General features: G+C 38.6%; 1 protein-coding gene across 4 annotated transcripts in view; it reads left to right on the top strand.

The window, feature by feature from the left end:
• Positions 1 to 9,853, top strand: part of NRIP1 (nuclear receptor interacting protein 1) — a 69,000-nt gene extending 59,147 nt beyond the window's left edge. For all 4 annotated transcript variants that reach the window (XM_009274500.2, XM_009274499.2, XM_009274502.1 and 1 more), the window contains one exon: positions 5,948 to 9,853. In XM_009274500.2, the coding sequence (XP_009272775.1) occupies positions 6,316 to 9,804 (3,489 nt within the window). In that variant the 5' untranslated portion in view covers positions 5,948 to 6,315 and the 3' untranslated portion in view covers positions 9,805 to 9,853. The remainder of the gene's footprint in view (positions 1 to 5,947) is intronic.
• The last annotated feature ends 1,190 nt before the right edge of the window (positions 9,854 to 11,043 follow it).

The raw sequence follows: 11,043 nt of genomic DNA, 5'->3' as shown, positions 1-11,043 counted from the left end.
GCGGGATTTAGCCGTGAAGCCATGGCTGTTGCTAACCCTCCCATTATCCAAAGTGGGTATTTTATAGAGTGAGCGATGCTGCCATGTGCTGCAGGAGGGGCAGCAGGACCGTGCCAGCCTGGAGGGAACACCCCTGCCCAGCATGGGGGACGCCGGCTCTTCGGTGGGGTCAGGGCCTCGGGAGCCTCTCCAAAAATCCTGGCAGCAGCGGGGGCTCCTGCTGCTGCTGCAACATGATTCCCCGTGTGCCCTCTCTTGACTGAGCTGTTTAAAAGTGATAGGCTATCCTTTCCATGTTTAAAATGTCTCTTGGAGTCAGTCAATAGGCCTAACGAAGGAGTGAATAACATGCCAAGCTCCTGGGAAGAAGCCTATTTTTGCTTTCTCAAAGTGATACCCTACGACGATAGGAGAGGAGCTTGATTTTTTTTTTTAAATGAATTTATTGTAAAAAAGGCTTGTTGATTCCCAGGTTCTTTCGAGTGCAACCATAGACTAATTCACCCGTTTATTGCTGAGTTTTGCTCCACCATCTGATCACTTTCGCTTTTTTTTGTCTTTTTCTAAACTCTGTTTGCAAAGGGGACCTTCAAAATGTCTTGACAGCCTGAATCAAAACTGTGAAGAGGTCTCAGCTGCTCCATTCATCTCAATAGATTTCTGACATGAAGCAGGGATTTAGCAAAGCACTTAAATACTTGATTCTCTTAAAGCACATGCTTAAGTGCCATTGAAGTACCTGCACGTTTGTGCAGCTCTGTGGATTTGGAACCGTGGGTTGTTGCATCAGGCCTGTTTCACTGCTTATAACCGCAGCAAAAAGAGTCAACTGAAGTGCTTACACTACCACTCTGAATACATCCTTCCTGCCTGCTAAAATCAAAGAAGTACAAATTGAGCTTAATAACAAAATAATTCTGGGACAGCTAGTCTCATTTTCCACACTCAGCTTTAGTTCACTGCAAGATTCTGCTTTAGTTTCCAGTGCATCTAGGAATTTTTCTGGAGACTAATTTCATTGTGCTCTGCAGCATTTCACTGCAGGCAGCTGTAAGGATGGGGAATCATTTAAAATCCTATGTTTTAGGTACTTACTCAGTGCTATTCCTGGAGCTGTTGAGCAACACAGCCTTTAATATATTTATCCTCAATTATCTTTCTGAAGTTTGCATCTATTATTACTCCATCTGGGAAAACAGGGTACAGAAAAGTAAAACCAGAAGTCAGACAGCCTGTCTGCAGCACAGCAAGTAATTGGACCCCTGGATCCCAAGCTGCCACTGTAATCGCTGTACTGCATTCCTCAAATCTGTAATAATTAAAATGACTCTCTGAACCATTGGTTGATGTGGTGGGCTATAGCCTTTACGTTTGGGAATGTGAGAACGGGAAGGCAGTGAGCTACTGGCTCTTCCAGTAGTTTCTAACCATTAGAACACTGAATTTATTTAATAACTAAAGATTTTAATTTCACAGACCAGTTTGATTTCAGCTCTATGAATTCATGTTTTGACTCATCTCAACTTAAAAATGGAACATAAAATTACTACAGGAATTTAATAGTCATTGAAGAACTCTGAAATGCAGTTAATAAAAATGTTTTATCTGTGTATGTATATACACATCTCAACCTCTATTAATCATTCTAACAATGTGCATGAGTTTGTATAATCTCTCTTTTAATTAAGTGTTCATGTGGGCTATCTGCTAGCCATTGCTGATTTCCTGAACGAATACCTTAATAGTTTCTATAAGATTTTTTCATAAGATCTTGAATTAAGACTACAGAAGAAGACACCTTGATAATACAATGTTTTATGAGTTACCTCCATTAGACTGTGTAGCCCTCCTACTTGACTAATACTAGTCTAGTGTTGTTAATTTACTGTGACTCTCTGTTCCATAAATCCAAAAGGATTTAACTAGAAATACTAGTCTGGGATATTGGAAAAATGTCATCTGGATGTCATTTTGCTAGTTTAAATTGAGAACTGTTCTTAATTTCTTAAATGGCAGCAGCTGAATATCGGGTTAACTAGGAGGCTGCTGTTTGTTTAATCTCCAATTAGGTTTTACAGTTGAGGCATTCGTAAATTCAAAGAATTCTTTAAAAATAAGTAAGTATATATATTCAGGAGTAAAAAGCCATTGGCTCAGATATTGTTGTGGTTTAACCTATTAGAAGATGTGTTCTTAAATTTCATTACCTTTTGCAGCATTGATACTTTATGGTAAGCAAAGGATCTTAAAGTTTATTATTAGCATTCTTCTAAAATCTTTGTGACAGCTAAGTATATCTATAGTTTGCGAACAAGGATAGGCTCCAACAACTGCAAAAGTAGAATTAATATTCTGGACATACACAGTTTTCTATAGTTCAGTGTACATTTTAATATTCTCTTATCTTCCGTATTCTGTCCACAGTTTCTCCCTAGGCACATTTTAAAAGGCTGTAGGGCTGATTTCCCATGGTATGCTCCACTTGGGGGGTGTCTCCCCAGGTTACAGCATTTGTGCTGCAAATCCTGCTGCTGCTTTAGTTCTGTCTAAGTAAACATAGCTTAATGAGCTGTGATCGGTGCGTGTTCACGGAGGCTCTGAAATAGTCTCTGCAAAACAAGTGTTTTATTTATTTATTAGGATACAGAGGTCTGGGAGAAGATAGTTGAAACAACCAAAACCAGTGCATATACAGTAGTCAAGAAAGCATGTCAACTTAAATTTATCAATTAATTTTGTCACAATAGTTAAATACAATTTTTAGGTCTAGAGATTCATAGATATTAGAGGTTAATGTTAGAGGCTCATTGCAATAAGGTTACTTCAGTGCTTACTGGGAAGCATGAGATGTATTGCTGTAGGGCTTCTCCTTTCTCTTCCTTATGCCTTATTTCTTTACGTTCTATTTTTTTTTTCCTTGGTTCTGGTAATTTCTGGAATAATTAATAGCGAGAAAAATTATTAACATTTCAGTGGGTCCAGGGAAATTCTCTGGTACAGTCTATATGTTTTTAAAAGGTTGCTGAATGGTTACCTTAGTGTCCAGCTAAACATTAATTTCCAAAGCTTGTTCGGTTTCCACATGACCACACTTCAGATAGTGGAAGAAGAACGTACTCGGTTCAAAACTCACTGGAAATGCTTAGTTATGAGATTGCCTTCAAAACCTGAATTTACTACCTGGCTTTCCGTCACAAATAAGGTGTAGGTTTAGAGACCTTTCTTTAAAAGGTAATTTTGGTTCTTGACAGATGACTTAATCACATTTGTGTATTGTATATTAGGTCATGTAAGGTTTTATAACGCTGTAATACCTGTTGCAGCACTAGATTGGAACAGGCTCTTTAGAAGGATCGCTGATGTCCCATTCCTTATGTGTTAAGTGCTTTTCAGATTTCATTCTCTTTAATGAAGGCTCCTTTGCATCAACCCGATCTCTGTAAAATTATCAATATTTCCTTAGCAGTGAGTAATTTAAAAAAAAAAAAAGTGGCAAAACACTTCTTAGTGTGTTAAGTACTAAGCTAACTTAAGTAATTAAGTTAACTTAGTACTTAATTGTATGTAGTTATTGTATGTAAACTGTACTGGCTACAAGTGTCATCTCCTGCAAAGGCTTTTTGAGTACCCGAGGGATTTGCATAAATGCAAATTTTTTTAATTACACAGATGTACTTAATTGTATGTAGTTATTGTATGTAAACTGTACTGGCTACAAGTGTCATCTCCTGCAAAGGCTTTTTGAGTACCCGAGGGATTTGCATAAATGCAAATTTTTTTAATTACCCAGAGTTGTAATGAGTAAAGTTTTACTGAGTATTGGCTTAACCATGCATTTGTTTGGGACTTTATCTGAAAGGTGACCTGCAAGGCTTGCTTTTATCAGATAATAAGAAATCTTGAAAAAATTTCAATTTTAGTCTATTAAACACAAAACACAGGGTATCAAGTGCTACTCACTCCTTTCTAAGAACAGCATGCTGTCAGCTTAATTCCCTTTTGAAATATGAAAATGTGACTGCAGGTAAACAGTTTATTTTTGGAAGTTGGAAAACTGAGTTTTCCAGGTAGAGTGCATTCCCAACTGAGGAAGTAAGTCTAACTGTATTGATGTTGCAGTTGCTGGATACTTGATGTATTCATTGGAAACCTGGATTTTTTTCAAGGATTTGTTATTTCTGATTTTAATCTATTTTGGGTTGAAACTCTGCAAAAGCCCACCCAGAGGTGCACGGGTTTTTGAAGGAAGCAGTGAGGTGATCGGTAATTTTTAATTAGATGAATCCACATTTAAGTTGTAGTTATGTATTTGAACGAATGCTGTGTCTTCTACGGGTAATTATGTAAGTGCTGGTTAATATAGACATGTATTTCTGAGAGAAGTACTGAGACCCCAGCAATAGCTACCACCTTTTCATTTGATACTTAGATACATGGGTATATACATTTACACTACAATGCATTGCTGGTATCTTAATTCTGTTTTTTGAGATAGCTCAGTTTTTAGAGTTTTTTCTAAATGACTTAAAATCTGGTAAGGGAGTATTTGCACAGGGAGATATATGGGCTGTTAACATTACGGCTATTTAGTTGTTCTTCTGATTCTTTACTTTTTTCAGATCTGATATTTTCCTGACTGTAGCTTTTGAATTAAAAAATAGCCTCTGGGAAATAAATCCTAAAATACTCATTCACTTTCAGGACGCGAGGATTTCATCTGTGTACATCCTTTTTAAACTCGTAAATACAAGTTTTCAATGGGCTTTTAGTCTGTGAAAACGAATTGCAGAGTTAGATATGTGTAAAGAGACTTAGCTTTGCTCATGTTGGATATTTATGCCAGTTTAGAACTAAAGGAGTGAAGGAGTAGGCATGTGTGGTGTAATGATCTCAATATTGAACTGTGGTGACTGTCTGAACTGTTCATGCTATCGTTGACTAGTAATTAAAACTGAAGAGATGCATCTAGCATAAGCGCCATTGTTGTGCTTTTTAAAACAGCTTTTTATAGCATACTGCCTCATCCAAGGAAGTATTGAGTAGAGATGTTCTACACTCTTTGAAAATAACAAGACTTCAAGGAAGACCTAGTGCTTTTTTTACCATTTTACGTTTAATACATGGAAAGAATGTAAAGGTAAAAATCCTCCAGCGAAGGGAGGATTTTTATATCAGGATTTATATTGTATCAGGAACATAAGCACCCTTTTCACCACTCCTATTACATGACTCTTCTAATGACTTGTGGTAGTTGGGAGTTGTAAGAACAACAGATTTCCTCCCTGTTATGCTATCATACTAGATTTTGCATTACTAGATAGTCCTGGGCAGCAGTGGCAACTTGGTTTCCGCTTTTAGCGATACCATCTACCTGCCAAACAAAAATGGACTCGTATATGGTGCTACCTATTCTGTTACTTGAAAACAAATTCAACATGAACCTAAGCATTGACTTTAGGCATGCCTTTTCCCATTAATTCTCTTTTAGAGGGATAGTCTGCATGTCCTGTGTATTTACATAACAAGAAGAAAGGTTGATGCAACTGTGAAGTAAAATCAAATGTAATTTTTTTAAAACTATATTTAGAGTGCTTTAAGATTTTTCCTTTCATGGTTGCTATTCCTTATTTTGAGCTGTAGGATAGAGAAATTCAATAAACACTTGTAGTAGCTATGCTTATGATAGTTAAGCTTAATTTTTGTGTAAAATTTTCTGTTTCAGAATTGTTTTCACAAAGTTTTTTAAATTAGTTACCGTGTACTTTGTCCATTACTTGACTTTTAATTTCTTCTGGAATGTGGTTACTGCTTATATATCTTGAATCTGTCTAAGACAATGTGGTTTTTTAAAAAAGAAAAAAAGTCTTATGCAATTAGATCTTACCCTAAATCTTTTCTTTCTTGACCACTTTGTTTTGTGTTTTTTGTTTTGTTTTTTTTCACTTAGGAATTTTATGTGCTTGGTGGAGATGGAAAAAGATGAAAAACAAGCTGGCTTCCTGGAGAAAGAAGGTGGCAAATACTTAATGGAACTTTATTACTGTGGAACCATGTTTTGAGTGCTTCTCCTAGACATCTTTCATAAGTATTCTAGATATCAGCAGATTGATATGATTGGAAACCTGGCTCATCAAACAGTATACACTGGAAGAAGCCTGCTTGGAATGTGACATTTTGTATTGTTTCTGAAAGTCTGTGAGAAAACACTATAGACATCTACCTACTCTTTCTTGACTCTGCATCTCGATTCAGCTACAGCAAAACTAGTCTTTGAAGTGAATTGAACCAGAGCCCTTTTGGAAACTTTTATTGAACATGACTCATGGAGAAGAGCTTGGCTCTGAGATGCACCAGGATTCTGTTGTTCTAACTTACCTAGAGGGATTACTAATGCATCAAGCAGCAGGAGGCTCAGGTACTGCAGTTGACAAAAAGTCAACTGGGCATAGTGGTGAGGATCAAAACTTAAAGATTTCTGGAAATATATTTCCCAGCTGTCAAAGTAATGGTCCAGTTCTTAACACAAATACATATCAGGGGTCTGGCATGCTGCACCTCAAAAAAGCAAGACTGTTGCAGTCTTCTGAAGACTGGAATGCAGCAAAGAGAAGGCGGTTGTCTGATTCCATTGTGGATTTAGATGGAAAAAAGGAAGCCTTGTTAGCTGGCATGGTTGAAAATGTGCCTAAAGGCAAACAGGATAGCACATTACTTGCCTCTTTGCTTCAGTCATTCAGCTCTCGGCTGCAGAGTGTTGCTCTGTCACAGCAGATTAGGCAGAGCCTTAAGGAGCAAGGGTATTCCCTTAGCCATGATTCTTTACAAGTGGAGAAAGACTTGAGGTGCTATGGTGTTGCATCCAGTCACCTGAAGACTCTACTGAAGAAGAGCAAAGCAAAAGATCAGAAGTTGGACAACAGCCTGCCTGATATAACAAAGAACCTGCCCAAAGAGAGGTTTATAGAATCTCCTCATGCGGCGCAGAGCGGACCTAAAGTGATAAATGAGCCACTGTCATGTGCTGCAAGATTACAAGCTGTTGCAAGCATGGTAGAGAAACGATCTAGTCCTGCTGCTTCACCGAAGCCCAGCGTAGCATGCAGCCAGCTAGCTTTACTCCTTTCAAGTGAAGCGCACTTGCAGCAGTACTCCAGGGAACATGCTTTAAAAGCACAAAATGCAAATCAAATAGCAAGTGAGAGACTTGCAGCTATGGCCAGATTACAAGAAAGCGCTCAGAAAGATATTGGCCAATTCGGTTTAGCAAAAGGAATGACAAGCCATCTCAATGGTCAGACAGGATCATCAACCAAAACAGTATCTAGCAAAAGCAATATGGCACCGTTTCAGAGTTCAGTGGGAATCATGCATTCGCCTCCCAAAAATGTGGGATACAAAAGTACTTTGGAAAGGAGTAACCTGAAAACCTCTCCCAGCAACAGTTTGCTCTTGCATCTACTGAAAAGCCAGAATACCACCAAACATGTAAAAGGGCATGAACAGAGTGAGAGAGCCAGCATTTTTGAAGACAGCAGCACACCAACAACTATTGATGAGTATTCAGACAACAATCCTAGTTTTACAGAAGATGACAGCAGTGATGATGAAAGCTCCCATTCTAACTGTCTTCCTATAGACCTATCCTTTAAACAGAGGACAGATAAACCAGATGCAGGTCCGCCTGCATCACTGGATAACCTGACTCAGTCCTTGCTTCATAACTGGGATCCAAAAGTTTCCTGTCCAGAGAACAAGGAAGACAAAGACACTCCGAAAGCTTCTAAGCTGAATCCCCATCAGAAGGTAACACTACTTCAGCTGTTACTTGGGCATAAGAGTGAAGAAAAGGTAGACAAGAGTAATGACCCTCAGGGACCACACAGTGCAGCTGATGTGGCAAAATTCACTGTACAGACTGGTAAAAGGACTCCTGTTGCTGACAGTCCCAGTGCGAATCGTATGACTCCGTTAAGCACTCCACCTTTGCTGACTTCTGCAAAAGCAGACTCTCCTATAAATCTCTCGCACCAATCATTAGCCATCAAGCGTAGCTCGCCACCGTATGCCTGCAGCATCCAGCCGGACAGGCTGGTGAATCCCGCATCTAAGCATTTGATAGACCTTTCTAAAAGCAAAGAAATTCAAGGAGCCAAGCTGAGCAGGAACGATAGTCCCCAGAACTCTTCGGCTTTCAGTGCCAGCAAGCTGTTGCAGAACCTCGCTCAGTGCGGCATGCAGACTTCCATGTCAAGTGAAGAACAAAGAGCTAGCAAACAGCTGCTAGCAGGGAACACAGATAAACCTGCTGGCTTGATTGATAGATTGAACAGCCCTCTTCTTACAAATAAATTGAGTACGCATGAGGAAAATAACAAAATATTCAGTTGTCAGCCTGCACCCGCTGAACAAGGACTTCCAGGTTCGGAAATAGAAAATCTCCTTGAAAGGCGCACTGTCCTTCAGCTGCTTCTGGGAACTCCCAATAAAGGTAAAAGTGAAAAGAAAGAGAGGATGCTTTTAAGAGATGAAAGTTCTCAAGAACAGGCGGATAAGGCTTTGAATGAGCAAATATTGACGGTGAAAATAAAAACTGAACCATCTGAAGAATCAAATGTTCCTTATAATTCAAATGCACAACAACTAAGAGAGTGCAAGGGTAACAAATTTCAAGGATTTGTTCATTCACTGCAGAGAAACACAGCTGCTTCTCCAGCATCCGAGGAGTTGAAAGCTGAGCCTCTGTCACCTCAAGATTTCTCTTTTTCCAAAAACGGCCTGCTAAGTAGGTTGCTGAGACAGAATCAAGACAGTTACCCTGCAGATGAGCTGGACAGAAGTCACCGAAACAATGAGCTGACACATCTTGAATCAAAGAGTCTTTGCACAGTACCGAAGAAGAGGAAGCTTCATGCTGAGCCTTTGGAAAGTCCGTTAAAAAAGATTAAATGTAATGTGTCTGATGCTGCAAACAATCGCACGTCTCCTACCGAAGCACTGTACGGGCCTTTGCTTAACCAGCAAGAACTGAAATTCAGCAGAAGTGATGCTGAATTTAAATATGCTGTAAGTCATGGTTCAAATAATGAAAGTGAAAACAGGAGTTGGTCTAGAGATAGTAAAGGCTTTAATGTGTTGAAACAGTTGCTTCTCTCAGAAAACTGTGAGAGAGATCTGTCACAACATAGGAGTAACATACTAATGGAGGGCAGGAAAAAAGGAAACAAAACCAGTGCAACAATTAATAAACCTGAATTCAGCATTTCTTCAGTAAATGCATTAATGGGAAGCCCTGTGCAACAGAACAATTGTGTAGATCATAGAACATTTCAGTATCCTGTAGCAGTAAAAAGTCCTGCCAGTTCCCCCTTCCCCGAACATTTGGGGAGTACCGTATCTAGACTCGAGTCTGACCAGTTTAGCGTGTGTCCCATGCCCAGTGAAAAAGGGCCCATCAGATGGGTGATCACAGGGATGGACAAGAATGACTATGAAAAAGACTCTCCGAGACTGACCAAAACCAATCCAATATTGTACTACATGTTACAGAAAGGCGGCAACTCTGTTAGTAGCCAAGAAGCACATGACAAAGAAATCTGGAATGAACCTTCATTTACTGATAGTTCAACCCATGTTACAATCAAAGAGGAGCTGACATCGGATGCAGAGCTCAAAACTCCTTTTAATAACTTAAGAAGCCCTTACAACAGCCATATGGGGAGTAAGACCTCTCATCAACATGGTGTGAATGGAGAAGTGCATGGACTTCTGGAAAAAGTGCTAACAATCAAAAAAGAGCCAGAATAAACTACAGCCTCTTCAATGAGTTTACAATCAGTGGTTTTGAATCTTTGTTTAAAAAAAAAAAAAAAAAAAGAAAAAGAAAAAATAAAAAAGAGTACGAACTTGACTACTGTATAAATTGAGCATGATTTTAGAAAAGCATGGTCTAATTGAAACATGTTTTCATTTGATAAAGAGTGGTGTTAAAAAAAAAAAAAAAAAAGAAAAAGAAAAAATAAAAAAGAGTACGAACTTGACTACTGTATAAATTGAGCATGATTTTAGAAAAGCATGGTCTAATTGAAACATGTTTTCATTTGATAAACTTTTTATTTTTCTGGTGATGTTATTTAAAATACATGTAGATAAAATTTGCTTTACAATAGATTGTCACAAGGAAACTAGAAAGGTTGTAATTTGTACAAGACATTTCTGTATGCATCAGATTAAGTTATGAGTACTCTTTGATCAGAGTCTTACTTGGATCTGCAAGTTTTTCGTATAACATAAAGTGTAAGCGTACAGCCTAGGTGGTGGTAATGCTGCGTTTCCTCCCTCCCTGTAAAATAATCCTTATTTTTTGGAAGCCTGAGCATAGAGACAACGTAGTTTTTTGGGTTGGTTTTTTTTTTGAATGTTTAATACGTTTTGTGAAATTTTAAGAATAACTTAAGAAATGGAGCAGTCCGTCCAAGGTATTAGCTCATCATATTGGAAAACCTGCGTCAGTGTTAATAATTGAAATGCACTGAAATGTATTTTTTAGTGCTTCCAAAATTTCTATTGTTATTTTTAAATCTTGTTGTGGTCCTGCCAGAATAGTGGTGTAAAATCTATTTTCCTTCCTTGCTCTGCTCTTGACAAATGCCTTCCTCAGAATCCTTAGCCATAGTTATGAGTTACTAGTTACGATTAAGGGTTTTTCCTAGGTTTTTATACAAAAGGCAGATTTTCTTAGGCCATGCAAGTACTGCGTGAGTCTCTTTGTTGGCGCATTCCTGTTACTTCCCTGCTTAAAAGGGGAAAGCCAAAATGCCTCTTGGAGTAGTGCGATTAAGAAAGCTTAGTACATACGTTTGGTAAGGAAAATGGTGGAAAGTTTGTGAAGCGGATGAGCGGAATTGTCTGTTTAGCATCATCCTGCTTCCCCTGCAGACGACTATCAACTGCGCTAAAGCAGTACATCAGACTTCCACTCAGAGATGGAATAGGATTTTAATGAAAAATGTGTTGGCCTCTTCCTACAACCAGGGAAAAGAATCC

This window comes from Aptenodytes forsteri, unplaced genomic scaffold (genome assembly GCF_000699145.1).
Source record: "Aptenodytes forsteri isolate BGI_AS27 unplaced genomic scaffold, ASM69914v1 Scaffold207, whole genome shotgun sequence".
Taxonomy (NCBI): domain Eukaryota; kingdom Metazoa; phylum Chordata; class Aves; order Sphenisciformes; family Spheniscidae; genus Aptenodytes; species Aptenodytes forsteri.
The sequence above is the reverse complement of the archived record's forward strand: the minus strand, read 5'-3'. Positions and strand labels throughout refer to the sequence as shown.